The 17,080-nt window shown below is 39.8% G+C and overlaps 1 protein-coding gene across 1 annotated transcript in view; it reads right to left on the reverse strand.

Moving 5' to 3' along the window:
* adgra1b (adhesion G protein-coupled receptor A1b) overlaps nucleotides 1-17,080 on the reverse strand; it is a 180,037-nt gene that overhangs the window by 130,714 nt on the left and 32,243 nt on the right. The window contains exons 3-6 of the mRNA XM_087850365.1: nucleotides 10,773-10,844; nucleotides 8,436-8,507; nucleotides 8,183-8,254; nucleotides 7,686-7,849 (exon numbers count right to left, since the gene is read on the reverse strand). Of these exons, the coding sequence (XP_087706491.1) occupies nucleotides 7,686-7,849; nucleotides 8,183-8,254; nucleotides 8,436-8,507; nucleotides 10,773-10,844 (380 nt within the window). The remainder of the gene's footprint in view (nucleotides 1-7,685; nucleotides 7,850-8,182; nucleotides 8,255-8,435; nucleotides 8,508-10,772; nucleotides 10,845-17,080) is intronic.

Here is a 17,080-nt window from a genome sequence, read left to right on the forward strand (position 1 = left end):
AACAACACTTTGAGGCAAGGATCAGAGTGTGGCTGCTTGCCTTTGGCCATTGGACACTGTCAGAGCAAAATGTAATTGTTGGCTGTGGGTTTGGGAGTGTGTGTAGGACAACCAAAGGAAGTCAGGGACAGGGACAGAGACATAATTATATGTGCAAGAACTAGGGGCATGTGCACTGGAGCCGAGTCTGTGAAAAAAAAAAAACAGTACAATGCTTTTGAATTAGCAGTGCCTTAGCACCAGATTATATGTATGCATCTTCTTTTAAATCCTATGTGAAATATACAGTTGTGGCCAAAGGTTTCCATACACTCATCATGTGCATGAATGTAATGGTAATTTGGAGGTTCTAACAATTTCCTTTAACTGGTGTTTTTCCAGCAATCATCATCTTTAATGATTAAAAAAATAATAATTGGGTGCTCATGTTTGATTTTATTTTGGAATTTCTCCAACCTACACAGGGACACAACTATACATAGAGACTGAAATATATACATACAGTCATCTCAATCTTTTAATAAGTGGTGATGAAGGTGCTAAAGTGTCAATTAACTTTTCATTCAAGACTTAAACTGGAAGATTCGCTTTGCTAGCATGAAATTTACTTGTTTGACAGGACTCATTGGATTCACCAATGGTCGGGAAAATGGGAAAGTCCAAGAACCTTAGTGAAGGAAAATTGTAGATTTACACAAGGTCTCTTGGAGCCATTTCTAAACAACTACAAATTGTCAATTGCAGGTAAGTACAAGTTATTCAGATATGCCAAGATCTGGAAGATGACTCTAACTGAAGAGCCAAAGGTAAAAATCGAGTTAGTATGATTCTAATCATCTTGAAAGTTTAACTTTGATCTTCAACCCAGGCCAATCTGTAGTGCTGATAGTGTTTTATTATGTGTTTTCTGTTCAGGTGTATTTTCACTGCACAGGCACTTTATTGGGATCATTTTCATGCTATATAATGAAGCCATTGCCAATTAGACAATTTTCAGACTATACTGCATGGTGCACCAAAATCTGATGGGACTTTTCTGCGTTCATAACTCCATCGGTTTAGACAACATCAACTGGCCAAAATGCAGCCATGTTTTACAGATGGCTGTAGACACTCACTATTGGACCGCTCTTCTTGACCTCCTCTCTAAAAAAGATCATGGCGCAGCTTAGTATGGCAAAGTTGCATCTAAACAATACACAAGAATTCTGGAACGATGTTCTTTGGTGCAGTGACACCAAGATGGAAATCTGTGGACATACTGCACAGCTCCACTTGTGGTAAAAACCAAGTCATTGAGCCAATCATGAACTCCTGTGTGTACCAAAGTATTCTAGAGTGAAATGTGATGCCATCTGTCCCATATGGAAAAGATATATATATATATATATATATATATACACATTTTATAAAGTTTGTATCTGTCTTGTGTGAAACTTGTATGAAAAGCATACAAGAGTGAAAACAGATATAAGATCCCTTGAAAAATGATATAAATGAAACTTGTATGTTTTGGATACTTACTAAAACAATATATGAAAGTGGCCACTTTCATGAGTAAATCATATAAGCCTTATATGATTCACAATATGAAGTAGGCCACATCTTATGCAAGTCTTTTATGTTTTTACTATTTCTTTTCCATACATCTGACAGCTAAAGCTTAACTGAAGCTGGTTCACTCAACAGGACAAAGATCCTGAGCACGGCAGTAGGTCTACAATAGAATGGCTCAAAAACAAAAGGGTCAATGTCTTGCAATGGTAAGGTCCAGACCTCAAATTCAACTCGATTGACATACTGTAGTGGGATTTTACACTAGATTTTAATGTAGAAGTCATTAAATGTGAATGTCCAAGTCAAAGAGAGTGAGCGAGACAACAGAAGCTTCAGCCGTTTTGTGTCAGTAGGAGTTGTGTCCTGGTTCAAGTCATTCAGAGCTCTTGCTGCTGCATCGTTCAAATGCAAATTCAATTCATCAATTTAAGAAATCATCCATCCATCCATTTTCTTAACTGCTTATCCAATTCACGGTCGCGGAGGGGCCTGGAGCTTATCTCAACTGTCAGTCCACAAGAGGAGGGGTACACCCTGGACAGGCCACCAGTCCATCACACGGCTATTTGAGCAATCGTTTTAATTTAGCAATTTTTAAAGTATAGACCAACCTCCATATCCCCCATTTGTTATGGATCATTGCCCCCCTAGAGGATTTATTTTCTTTATTGCTACATTTACTGTATTCATGCACAACTGAATTGGATTCAAATCCACACTAAAAATAAAACAAAATAAAACACGCAGAAATTCTCAAACACGTACTGTCTGTTTGTATAGTCACTTCATTATCCCTTTCTCAAAGCAACTGGTTTTAAAAGAGGTGCATGACTGAACTTCAAAGACTTGTATGACAGACTATCTTGAGGTATATTTCATGATATTTTTGCATCATTAAATTATTGGAGTCACACCACAGGCTAAGAGACATAGTGCTGCACGTGAAACTCAGTTTAATGACATGATGCCCGTGCAGTTGCACTACTGTGTCATCATGCAATAAAAACCGCTAAAGAAAGCAGGGTCTTGTTGGGCAGTGTATAACATGCTGCGTCAGTTTTGCACTTTATGTCTGGGCTGTTGTGCTCCTCCTACCAGGGTTAAAGAACCAGGAGTCCATCAAACAGACAGCCCTGACCCCAACACAGGAAGCACCTGATCTCCTAAGGAAGCCGCGTGCACTCTTCCGTTCCCCCTCATTTGCAGGCAGCACCCGACCTGTATCACTGGAGGGATGAGAGCTTGTTGCTGGAATGTATGGTGTAAACATCTGCAAACCATCAGGCAGGAGCCGTTGGAGAGAGAAACAAATTTGTCCTCAGTGACAAATTTTCATAAAAACAATGAGGGGATAATCTCATTTTAAGCATACTTTTGATTCCATGTTTGAATTTTATTATATTCCAGGTCATCATTTTTCTTGATAACAAGAATGTGGTATCAGGTGCTGAGAGATAGTCACGTACTTGGATGTACATTGCTGGAAAACATTCCTTTACAAACTGTAGCCATATGAAAACTGCAATCATCAAATGACATTTAAAATATGACTCTCAGAGCACTACACAAGTTAATGGATAAGGTACTGTAAGATAGAGTTGTACTGTGGACACGTGTGTGGAGCCAAGCATGCCTGAGAGCAGGACTTTATCATTGTAATTCCATGATGGATGCTTTAGGGCCTAAAAGCAGTGCCTCCTGTCTTGCCACTGGATTCCACTCATGGCTCTTTGTCCACTGACTATGCAGAATTACTCTGTAGTTGGTTTGGCTTGTTCTACGTAAATGAAAAACACATACAGTTAGGATTACATAGAATTTCTCCAGAATGTCTGCATTGCAGTGTCTGGATGCAACTGCAAAAATGCAAACTGTAGGGTAGAGATATGTATTCTGCACATGGGCTACATTAGGTTTTTTTTTCCTTCTGCAAACTATTTGACATTGTGCATACAGTGCATCCCAATGTAATGCCCCTTTGCATTATATATACACATACACACACAGACATACACCAGCACTGAACAATGATTTTTCTCATTCCAGTGCAATATCCCCTGTGCGAGCCAGATGTAAGGAGAAGAGGAGGATGATTCTATCACATATGAGATACAATTCCCCTGTGGACAGCAGCACGGAGCAGGGAGATAGAGGAACGGAGGGAAGACAGAGGGAGGCAGGGGGAGGTTGCCTGTCTGTAACCAGTCTTTCAGAAAAGAAAAAGAAAGCAAAGACTCGTGGATTTTTCTTCGCTGTTGCTAACAGTTTCCAGTCAGTAAAGATAGCATTTTATCTGCTTAAAGAACTCACTTTGATGCCCCCACTGCTAATAGACAACATATCTGTCCTAATCCTTTAGCCTTTAAACTCATATTTGGTCTTTAAAAGTCCAATGTGCATGCCAAAATGACTTTTCCACAAATTTAGCAAGCTCCCCAGACAAAATCTCCAACAGCATGCAGTGCAATCAGTTTTCTCTGTGTAGACATTTTTGCACTTTGCAGTTCCAGTTACACTATAGCCTTCAACCGCTGGCTTCAACAGAGAGGTTTTTCTGAAGGTCCTTTGGCATCAGTGTGTGAGTCAGGGAAAACAATAGAGCATTTATTATTATTTGAGGAAAAGAGAAACAAGCAAATCTTGGAGCTCCTTCGTCCTTTTAGGGATACCGACGCCGCATTTACAGATGAACGAGCGGTGCCTAACAGGCCAAAGACCACACAAAAACACCTTTATGAGACAATCTTTGCCTGCAATTTTCTGTCGAGCAAATTTGCACTAAATCACTGGCTCATGTTAAGCTTGTCAAACAGTTCACAGTAGGTGGAGAGATAACAGCGGAGGGAGAAACCTATTATCCAAATAGCTCTACTTAATCATGTTTTCATGGGTAAAACACTTGAAAATGCAGCTTTCATGACATTAGAGGTTCTTGTTATGAGAAGTCACCAAAAGCAAACCTGAAAATGTAAAGCTGTCAGACAGCCAAATAAAAAATATGATGACAATGTTAGTTTTGTTTTTTTTCATTATCAGAATATGGTGAAATTCTTATAAGGCCCTTATTACCTGAAAAATCAACTAATTCTTATACATTGATATTTATTTATTCATTCAGTCATCACAGACTACACAGAATGTGCAAAACAATTAATATAGGAACCACTGAACATGTGTATAGATGCCTGGCCAATGTTCTTATCACTAAAGCTACCCTACTTTCCAAGTAGAAAATGAAATAACAGCAACAGGAAACAGACAGCAGCAACAATATTATCACGAGGAACCCACCAAAATATATTTTAGCATACTTTTAAAGACCAAAACCATTTTTATATTGATGTCAACATCATTCCACAGTTTAACCCCAACAACTGAAATGTGTCTTTGTTTAGTCTTTCACTTTGCTTTTTTCCCCTCAAATCGTATTTACTCTCCTGTAGTGAAAAGAAACTTTTTACAAAGTTTGAAAGTAGCTTTTTTCTTTAGATTTTGCTTTAAACATCGTTTAAAGTAAACCAAATTATTACATTTCATAATATGGGAATTTCGAAACAGTGGCTCAGTGACCTACATTGCTTTTTCTTTGTAACATATCATGCATCGTTTATGAAGACCCAATGAGACTAAAAGTGGACCTCAAATCAGAATAGCAGAGTGCAATCTGGATTGTAGAGGGTAAAGAAAACGTTACCTTTATTTGTGTAGCATTATTTAAGCAAACTTGTTTCACTTCAGTGTCTCCACATCTGTTTTGTTGCCCTTTCTGGTCTTTGTTTCACAGTGTGTGCAGGCAGACGTGGAAAGGAGCAGGCAGGGGAGACCAGCAACACAGCAGTAGTCTGTCATCGTGGCGATGGGCTCAACAGGTAGCTCACAGCATATCATGGCCACTCAGAGTATTTACAATGCTTGAGTGAACGTTTGTAACCTCTTTGATTGTAGTGTACAGAACATTTCTGGTTGTAAATTTGAGGGTAGGAGGAGGTTTCTTTTCAGATTATGGTGCTCCAGCGCCACATCTAAGTGCCCTTTGTTATGTGGTACAATGCACTTTTGTTCATTTGCAAGTACTAAAGAGATATGATAACTCTCGTCCATAAAAAACTGAGCTATATGCTGTCACTGCTTTGCCTTTATAATTATCAACAATGAAATTGTGTCCCGCTGACAAAAATAATACGTTTCACACATTTTCTCCCTGTAAACATCTGTCAGACAGTCAATTACAAAACTCAGAGACCTGCTGGCTTTCATTCTGGCCTGAGACTGAAAAACTCATTTACGCCTGGGATGACAGGTGGACTCAATTAATTAAGAAATTAACAAAAGTGCTAATTAAATTGAGCATTATTTGGGGAGTGTTGGATATCATTTTGCGGGGACAAATTCAGTGCTACAACTAATGTGGGAAACTGCTGACTCACAGTTTTATTTATGTCAAATAAAACATTGCTGCACTCTCCAGCTACTTGGAAAATGAAGTACACTTAGAATTTATATAATATTTTGCTTCACTTTCTTAAGTTATGAAAAAATATGCAAAATTTTGAGTCACGTAGTACAACAATTTGACAATGTCAAGTGTTTGAATAAAACATCATAATCATACAGCCATAATTTGCAGTGTTGTGTCACTTCGGCCATAAAACTTAACTTCACTGCAGATTCTTTGTCTCAGCATCTGTGTTCTATCTGCTAAAATATGCGTAACGTTAGTATTAAAATAAATGTATGTGTGTTTAAATATAAATACCTTATTATTACTAAAGTGGTCTGACTGGACTGAATAATAGTAGCTCCTTAAAAGTTCAAACGATTTCTTTTTTACCCTTTACTGGGCCGTAGTGTCCCATTAGCCTGTTCTCTGTCAGAAACAAGACATTTACATATTTATTTCTTTTTTTATATATCTTTATGTTTTTTTAGCTCCTCTCACTGTAAAGTTGTAATTGTTTTAAGTCAACTTTTAGCCAAAGCTGTGTGCATGAGATGGCCATATTAAAGACAAGCCATCATTTTCATCATAGATATCCAAGAGTAGAAAAAAAAACTATATGAATTGGTGCAGAGTGAGGTGCTGCAAACAGAAATGACCACAAACCACATGGCGTTAATGTCTCAGCCGTTTTGAGCGTGTGACAATTCTGAGGTTCCAGCCACACAGGCCTAGAGACTGGTCAATGACCATCTGGGATCTGCCAGTACCAAGGGAAAAATGTCCATTCCCCAACTGGTTGGTGAGTGGTTTCTGGATGTTGACAGAAAAGATTGGTAAAAATAAAGTTCTAGCGAGTTGTGAGTGACGTCCAGTCTCCACTCACTCTATCTACATTAGCAAAAAATCTGTATTCCCAACCAGTTAAAAAATACTTCCTTGTGGTTGCTTTGGTTGTGACAATCACAGGCTAACTTGTCTACAAACACTCGCTAGCTATTCTTGTGAAACTGTGAAAAATGCAGCACAAACTGGAAACATTGTGCCTAGTGGGGCAAACTTTCTCCATTTCCAACTTGCACCATACTTTCTCACGTTTTACTACATCTTAGCCAGTAGTTTGTGAGTGTTTGCAGTCAAGTTGGCATCTTTCATGCAAACTACAGTCAACCACCGCAAGCTGCCAGCAAATAAAACATTCATAGGGGGGATTTTGGTTTAGCATTCGCTTTGCAATCAGTTTCACCTAGTGACTTCCAGCAACCTCCAGGGACCACTGCAACCAGTCAGATAATGTGAAAATTTCCCTTGCAACCAGTTGTTGTCCATCCTTTCATCCATCCATCCATCTCTTCCACTTATCCTTATAAGGGTCATGAGGGGCTGGAGCCTATACCAGCTACCAGTGGCTGTATCATGTCAAATACATCATGAAAGAAACTGCAACAGAGCAGTCTGTAGTCTGAGGTTTTGGCTCACGGGGAAATTGTAAATACAATTATCTCATTATGTGAAATTTTGGCCATGTTTAATATGACCTATATAAATAACAGGTTAGTGTTTAGTGTCATTTTATTTTGCAAGCTAAAAACTTTCAACAGTCAAGTTCTTTTGTTCTAAATAGCCCCGACATTTACACCAGTTTTAGGAGACAGTAAATGCCAGCCACCACCATTAGCTAAATCCTTACCACATTTGAGCTGCGGTTCGCGTAGGTTGCGAAACTCCAGGCCGTGGAGGTGGGTAGGGAAAACGCAGACCGTGTCATTGCCGATCTTTACGGAGTTGCTTTTAGCCCAGATGAGCAGCCACTTCAGCTGACAGTCACAGAACAAAGTCTCAGCGCTGAAGTGCCTGGTGAGAATACAGCATACTGTTACAACCCATGCGCCTATGTTTGGACTTTATTCATCTAACATGTATTTGATGTCATAACAGGAAAAACTGGTCTAGTTGCTGAGTGCATGTATTATGGTCACTCATTGGCAAGACTTCCAACCTACTGTGTGTGCTGCATAGCTATTATTAATGTCATTTTCTTCCTATGACAAGCCAAGATAACTGCAGTGAAAACAGCCAATAACTGGCTTACCACTGCATCCATGCTCTAAACTACAACAAACAAGTGAAACGTAGAAAACTGAATGGATCAGGCCATTATACTGTACACTTGTATGTTTCTCTTACAGTACTCTGAGAGCAGCTAGGTGTGTGAAGAGTCCCATGGTCAGAGTGGAGAAGATGTTCCCAGATAAATTCCTGTTTGTGGGAAAAACACACAGAGAGAAACAGATCACTCCTCACATACAAAAAGGCTTTACTACTGGGTTTTTTTTTTCATACATTACTGAAACCATATCAAACATATCCTCTGCAGATTTGGTGAATACAAAGCATAAAGAGATGCAAGACATGTTTCCAATTTTAGGGGATTACTCACAATTTCGAGAGGTTACCCAGATCGAGAAACATTTCAGGGGAAAGGCAGCCAATCCTGTTGTTGGACAGATCCCTATATGAACAAAAAGGCAAAGAGAAAAAGGCTTCTGTTCATATGGTGAATTTTGCTGATATTATTGTGCAGAACGAGTTGGAACAGGAGCTAACTGGAAAGCAATATGTCTGTTTTCATGGCTGCTTGAACAGAGAAGTTAAACAGCTGTAAAGCCTATTCAACTTCCTGGAATATTTGTCCTGACCTTTTACTCGTCACATAACCATTTTTGGCACACGGAGCACGAAATGCACAAACATGTGCAAACGCATTGGGCTTCCATGTGCGAGTGTCTGAGCATTGTCGCGTCCGTGGCTCCGTGCCCTCACACTGTAATTAAAGAGCTGTTTTGCTGGAGCAGCTGTGGGAAAATAAGCAGAGCACTCGAATAATCACCAGTTGGGGAGCACTTAAATTAGCACTCCGCTGCACTCCAAGCCTTGCGCACACGCGCCCCGAATCAGCGTGGCTAACTCACTGTTTGCATCCCTGCCAGCCCAGATCCCACTAACTATCAGGCTGCAATCATGTCACTCACTCCCTAAGCCTATATGTAGAAAGGATGAGGGTAATCATTGAGCGAATTACCCAAAGAGAAGAAATCAACGAAAACCACAAACAAAGGAAAGCTAACCTTTAATACTGCATTTGCTTTTTGAATATTTGCCTTCCAATTAAGTCTGTAAAACATTTGAAATGTTGCTGTAACTTTAACAGAAGCATAACTTTAATCGAAAATTGGAAAGAAGAATTCATTTGATGTAAGCATAGTGCCATTTTTAACTTAGTAAGGCAGTAACATTCAACGTTTTTAAAATTGCTATGTCATTTTTATACACAGAACATTTACTTGCAGGCAATAAAATACACCCTGGTGACTATATATAGTCTTACTTACAGGCATTGTAAAAAGAAAATACACCTTCTGACTAAGTACGCTCCATGATTCAGTAGCTTCAGTAGCAGTAACCACTTTTAGCAGCAACAATATGAAGTCATTCTGTATTACTTTCAGTCTCTCACACTGTTGTGGAGGAAATTTTGACCCACTCTTCATTAACAATGTTGCTTCAGTTTGCAGGCCATAATTTATACATGGCTTTCTTAAGGTCATGACACTGCACGTCAAGGCTGAGGATGTATGGGTTCTGACCGGGCCATTGCAAAACCTTGAATTTTTGCTTTTTCAGCCATTCTGGTGTAGATTTGCTGGTATGCAGTGCTTTAGCTGTCATATAGATGACCTCACATTTCACTCCAGAAAACTTTGGTTTTCAGAGGAATTCGTGGTCGACTCAAAGACTGCAAGGTGCCCGCCGAGGTCCTGTGGCTGCAAAACAAGCCCAAATCATCACCCCTCCACTACTGTGCTTGACATTTGGTATGTGGTGCTTGTGCTGATGTGTACATTTGGTATGTGGTACTGTGGTATTGCGGTTTGTGGCCAAAAATCTCCACTTTGGTCTTATCTGTCCAAACGACATTGTTCCAGAAGTCTTGTGGTTTGTTCAGATGCAACTTTGCAAACCTAAGTCGTGCTGTTATGTTCTTTTTTAAAGAGAAGACGCTTCCTCATGCCAGCCCTTCCAAACAAGTCAGACTTGTTCAGTCCTTTTGAATGAATGAGTTTTAGCATATAGCATGCTAACTGAGGTCTGTAGAGTCTCAGATGTACTTGGAAATGGCCTGACGGGCAGTAACAACTGCTTCTTTCAGATCATTGCTGATGTCCTTTCTCCTTGGCATTGTGTTAACACACCTTCAGCACACTGCATTTATACAGGTGCTCACACTTGCTGGTATGGAAGCAGTAAGGGTGTTATGTCATGTGTTGTTGATGATCTGAGGTTGCATTTTTCAGACCTGGTAAGGTCCTAAAACCAGACAGTGGCAGTTAGCATGCCAGCAGAGTGCCGGGGCTCACAAGCTCAGTCAATCCCGTAATCCTCATCCTCATCTCAAGGGGTTGCAGCAGTCCAATTGAGAGTTTTCCAATGGTAGATACTGTTAGCAAACTGTAACTACACTATCCTGTGAAGCTGACTGCTTTCGGAGTCAGTTTGCTAACTTGCAGCTATTCTGTTCTTCCCTGAGTTAGCTTTGCTCAGGCACAGAAGGTTTGTGAATGTCTAAAACTGTACTGCAGGCCTTTTGCCTAAGTTAAACACTTCAGTCCACTCTTCAACTCTGTACTTTAAAATACTCTTTCTCGTTGTCTCTAAAGCCAAAGGACTCTCCCCGCGTACCCTGGAGAAGGCTATTACAAGGCTTCATCATACTTACAGTCTCCTCAGTGCTAGCAGACCACGGAAAGCCCCAGGCTCCACTGTACTTATCAAATTATTCTTCAGGTCCCTGGAGAAAAGAGACACAGAAAAAGAGTCAGATAGGAGTCTGTCTCTCTATCTATCTATGGATGTTTAGGGATTATTTCTGAGATTCAATTTGCTTGGTTTAAAGAAATCTGACCATATAAGCCAGCACCATCCTGCAAAACATGTTTCTTTCACAATGTGCACACAGCAGAGTCCAGTTCACCTTATAATAGCGTGCTTGCAGTTAGAACTGAAGCAAAGAATTGTGTTTTTTAAGCTTTCAAGAAGAACTAAACAGCCAAGGAATTTAAAATGGAAAAAAAAATTGAAATTAAATATTTGCGCTATTTGTAAATTTCTATTAGATTTACTATTTTACATTGACATCTAATTGAGACAGTATTTGTGGGTTGACTAGCACCTGTTAGCTGGATGACACAGACAATTTCCTGCATGCTGGAGACCCAGACCACATCCAGCCAAGAGACAAAAACACACATGTTGCGGTTATAGCCAAGGACTTCTAATCCACCCCCTCTGCCTACCCCAAAACCTCGGACGATGCTAAAATTGGATTCCAGAAAAATCTCCTCTCCGGTTTTCTCAGATGGCCAAAGAAAACTTCCTGAAATTGTGTCCCTGGTTTCCTTTGACTCTGAACTGTATGTCCAGTGTGATGAGAATGAGATGAAGGGTAGTGCCTTTTTCCAAATGTGAGCAACAACAAAACTCAACTAAAACTTTAGCAAATTATCTGTCAGGTCAACTCAGGGTCAGCCAGAAGAAACAAAATAAAACCAAAAGGACACAATAATCATCCCAAAGTGAAAATAGAATTAACGCTTCAGCTCTTCTATTTGACACATGGGACAGTTTTTGAGCAAAAAGCTCAGAATGGATTTGCAAGATTTATAGGAGCCATTCAATAATGCAGATTTCCCCTTAGAGGTTGAAGGCGTTGATGGCTATATCCCTACTGTTGGTGGACTTCAAAGAAAACCTTTGGTTGTGGCTGTTTTACAGTAACTGGTGTTAATTCAGTTGATTTAAAGCATTAGTTAGTCATACTGATACAAGCCATCATTAGCAGCAGAAAAATGAGTCTCGTTTAGGGTTAATGATCTGTGTCTTGTTGTTTGGTCCATGCTAAAAAACACTCCCACACACAAACCACACACACACACACGCCTGGTCTGTACTCTTAAGACTTTGTGACAAGTTCTCCAAGCGGACTTTCATCCAAACTATGTGTTATATGCAAAAATATATGCTCTTCATCATATATGAGTGATCATGTCACATGTCATCATCTGAGCATGCCAGCTTTGTATGCCTCTTACTCACTAATGAGACTTTGTATGGACATCCTCCAGGATTTGTTATTCACACAGGAAGGGGCTACCACGCTCTAGGAAGAATACTGAAGTTCCTTTCCTGACTGACTAACCTCCTAGTTCAACAGGGTCAGCCAACGGCTAGCTCTCATCTCCACTCTCATCCAAAGTTATCTTTGATTATGTATGATAGTCTACAAAAGAGCTGGTGCAGGCCTGAGGTCAAAAGGTCATCCACTGCGCCTGTAGCACCTTCTTTTATCCCGAACAGTCGTGTAGCTCACTGCTCTACTGCCTCTGAATTTGCTGAACGTTCAAAATGTTCCACCTTATCGACTGAGTGCCCTACCAAAGGACAGAAATCACTGTTGTGTGTGTGAGTCTACGCACAGTAAATGTGTTACTTTGCAAGTGTTATTGGGAAATGTGAAATCCCACAAAGCATCACACAAAGCAGGTTTGGAGTGGAGGAAGATTTCATGAGAGAAACCCCTTATAATCCCAACACTGATTAAATATACATAGTATCATATACCAGCGGTCCCCAACCTTTTTTTTATTATTATTATGCCCCACAATATTTTCACGGATTGGCCTTTAAGGTGTCACGGATAAATACAACAAAATAAAACTAGTACCGGTACCGAAAAAAAGAAAATTTATTCATAACACACGTGAAAAGACCCAGGAAAACAGAGTTAACGATAAAAACGATAACAAAATAACGCTGAAAACCGATAAAAACCCTGAAAACCATACATTTTACACCTGAGCCTCAACTCTCGCGGCCCGGTACCAAACGACTCACGGACCGTTACCGGTCCGAGGCCCGGGGGTTGGGGACCGCTGTCATATACCATCTTACCACAATAAATACTCTTATGCCACTGGAACGAATCTCACTGTAAAAACTGCATATTTCAGAGAGACATTTCTAATTCATAGTGTTAAACACAAAAAATGGATTTTAAATCATGCTTATATCAATTATATACTTCTGAGGGTAATCTTATTGCATTTGGATTCAGCTTGACAGCATTATGACTTTTCAAGTGTCTAATTTTCTAGTCCACTTTGGTCTTCTTATGGTATTGTCACTAAAACTAAATACGACATTACCACCTGCATAGTTTCTCAATTAACCTGGCATGGGTCAGTCATCACTTGATGATGTGGACTAGGTAAAAGTTTTGCCTCTTCTCACCAGCTACCTAACTGGCTAATAGGTGCAAAACATTCCTGCTGTTATTTTAATGACCCATTAACTTACTGAATGAAATTATAACTAATTTGAGAAAAATACATACTTGTTACCTCCACCAAGGAGGTAATGTTTTTGGTAGCATGTTTGCATGTCCGTCTGTGCGAGCATGTCGTTATATGTAAACAGGATTGCTCAAAAAGTTTCAAATGAATTCTGATGAAATTTGACAAAATTGACAAAAAGCATTAAAACTTAGAAACTATGATTATTACAAGTGTGGTGTATATGGTCAACACATAGAAAGTACCATATAAAGATTTAAAATATCATGTCACATTTGACCTCTGACCTCTCCTTCAATGTCAGCAGGTTGATCTGATGGTCAACGTGATAATAATCCTACATAAAGCTTTATCAAAACTATGCTTCTTACTGCCATTGTTTGTACTGACAACATTTGGGAAATGATACTGGCATGTGTGGATTCTAAATATCACATTATAGTTTGCATCCAAACATAATGTCACATTTAATCTTTTTCACATCAAAAATACCCCAAAATACACTAGACCACATGACTTTACCCCATTTTTTAATTTCTTTTTTTATAATGTGTATTCTGTGTTGAAGTGCAAGTGGATGATGGATGACGGACATGGATGACTGTCATAAATGGTCACTACCTATATATTCATTTTAGTCAGGATATAACACATTTTTATGATCGAGAGAAAATTATTTTGCTGACTCCTGTCTTGGACCCGAATTTGAGAACCAGTGTCGTAAATTTTAAAAGTAAAAAAGAATTGCATTTAAATTTTAATTCTTTTAATTTAAATTAAAACAATTAGAGGCAGAGCCTTCAGTGTTTATGCCTTTATGATATAGCTTATAGATAGGGCTGGATCAGGTGACCCTGACCCTTCCCTTAGGCTGCTGGGGGCTTCCCATGATGCACTGAGTATTTCTTCTTCACTCACCTCTTTTCACTCTCTTTGTCTTTATCCATGACTCTCCAATTAATTATTAGTTATTATTCATCTCTGGCTCTCTTTCACAATGTTTCTTTTGTCCTGTTTTCTTCCCCTCACGCTCAACTGGGAGTTTTTCCTTTCCACTGTTGCCAAGTGCTTGTTCACTGGAGTTCATTTGATTTTGGGGGTTTTCCTTCTACTATTGCAGGGTCTTTACCTTATAGTCTAAAGCACCTTGAGGCAAATCACTGTTGCTGTGATTTGAGTTGAATAAAGTACAGAAAACAACCAATTAGCTGATTTGTAATTACACATTTCCTACAGTAGCTACTCGTGTATCTGAACTTCCTCTGGATATTAAGAGAATAATTGTCCTGTTATGATGTTGTAGTCCGGGTTTCACAGACCATGCCAGCTGTGGCCCTGTTTGTGTTAGTGGTTTCCTGTATACAGTCACGTTTAAAGCCACAGATGACAATACAGGCAAAACCTTTTAAGGTCATCAGGCCTGAGCCACCAAATATCTGCAAATAAATGTTATAAATTATGATTCTGTGTCATTAACTGGCTCAGGACGGGTGGAGTCTGCTACATAATGCAACAGAATGGATGCCAAAAGTCAGAACAATCAGAGGAAGTTATTTGAAATTGAGTTTTGCATCCTTTTCTGTGATTAACAGCCTGACATAATGTCCTCATTCGTCATAGTGTAAAGCTTGAAGGATTTGTAGTTGTTGGTTAAGGACCCTGAAAAAAATGCAATAATGTCTTCTACCCTGTTTTTAGCGTTCCTAATTTTGCCAAGGTAATTTCCCTGCTACAAGCTTTGAGACCCCTGCTGAGTTTACTGTCACTTACATCACTGGTTCCCAGCGGCTTGATTTACATTCGCTCTCAGTCATTATAGTAAAGTCGACACATCGAAGAGCTTAAGTTTCATTCAAGGTTATTTTCCATCCATCTATTCTCTTAGCTGCTTATCCTGTTTAGGGCTTAGGGGTTTAGGGAAGGGAAAAAATCAACACACACTGAGTGAAGGTACCCCAGATTTATCACCAAGATAAAGCATTTGTTTCTCACCAAGGCTCAGTCACATAGGCCCAGAGAACTGGTTAAAGATCGCCTGGCAACTACTGGCCACTACAGAAAAATGAGTATTCCACAACCGGGTGCAAGTGGTTGCTAGAAATTGGTGGCTGTTACTATGAAATTGCTAAAGCTCCAGTCATGCAGGTGTAGTGACCCATCAGTGACCGCCTGGCCATGGATTTGCAAAGCAAACCACAAATGTAGAGCTTTCACATTCAAAATACACAACCAATGCTGAAAAAGTCGGGACACTGTGTAAAATGTGAATTAAAAAGAGAATGCAGTTATTTGAAAATATCATAAACACATATTTCATTCAGAGAACGACACGGAAAACATCTCAAATCTTTAAACTGAGAAAAAGAGCCATTTAAAAAAGAACTATTAGCTCGTCTTCAGTTTGATGGCAGCAACATGTTTACCACGGTGTAGCATCCCCTCTTCTGTTAACAACACTCCATTAACATCTGAGATTTAATGAGAGCAGCCACTCGACTTTTGGAAGACAAATACTGTCCGACGGTTGCCTAATATAGGATTAAAGCTTCTCAGCAGTCCAGGGTGTTCTTTGTCATAGTTCTCATTTCATGATGTGCCAAATGCTTTCAGTTGCTGAAAGCTCTGGACTCGAGGTAGGCCAGTTCTACCCTGAAGTCTTGATGAACCGCTGCACCCTGTCAGAGTATATTATCTGTTTTCCATTCAACTTGAATAAATAAGGAAATGATTTATCTGTTAAATTAATGTATTGCCTCATTTTCTTTAGTACTGGGCTGAACACAAGGAGTTTCTTTTCTGTCTTGATCCCTCTGCCTCCCCGGCCAGCCCAGTGTGGCCACAAGTGTTTGTTGTTTATCTCTCTCTATCTCTCTCTCTCTCTCTCTCTCTCTCTCTCTCTCTCTCTCTCTCTCTCCTACCTGTCTGCCTGGGTGGAGCTCTGATTGGGCTCCCGCCCTTGGCCCACGCATCTGCAGCTGATCTCGAGTGATTTGCAGTTGATCTCTGGCTCTTCTTAAGGCTGGGGCTCTGAGCTATTCGTCGCTGGAATATTGAGTAACCCTCGTCAGTATTGCCTGGCTTCATTGTGAATCAGTTGTTCCCGTGCTTGCCGCCGACTTACCCTCATCTATCTTTATAGGCTTATCTGGACCCGCCCGTTTTGACTCCTGGACCCCGTGAGTGTGAGTGGGTTGCTCGTGTGAGGAGTGTTTGGACAAGGAGCGGAGCAAGTGTGACGAAGTGTGTTTCCCCGGCCTATTGATCCCCGGGACCCTGGTGTCCCCCCCTTCACGTGTACATAGCGCACCGGAGTGATTAATAAAGTATTGTTGAACCGTGCTACCTCAGTCTGTGCCTGAGTCCGTCCACCACCGTGACATTTTCATTGCATCTTAAAATCAAATAAAACTTATTTGTACCTTTTAGATCTAATATTTAGTCCAATACAATGTTTACTAGACTTTACATTTAAGGAAAAATATGGACTTGTATACAGCTCCAGAGTTTTATGGAGGAATTATAAGCTGTGCATGTAATATTCAGGTCAGTCCAACTTAGGATCTCCCTGCAGGATTCAAACAATTTTCTAAAATAATTGTACCTAAGCCTGGTAATAAATTTATATATATATATTTAAATCTGATTGAAAAGAAACGTTCTTTGTCTTTGTCTCATC

This window comes from Neolamprologus brichardi, chromosome 13 (genome assembly GCF_056152115.1).
Source record: "Neolamprologus brichardi isolate AB-2024 chromosome 13, ASM5615211v1, whole genome shotgun sequence".
Classification (NCBI taxonomy): Eukaryota; Metazoa; Chordata; class Actinopteri; order Cichliformes; family Cichlidae; genus Neolamprologus; species Neolamprologus brichardi.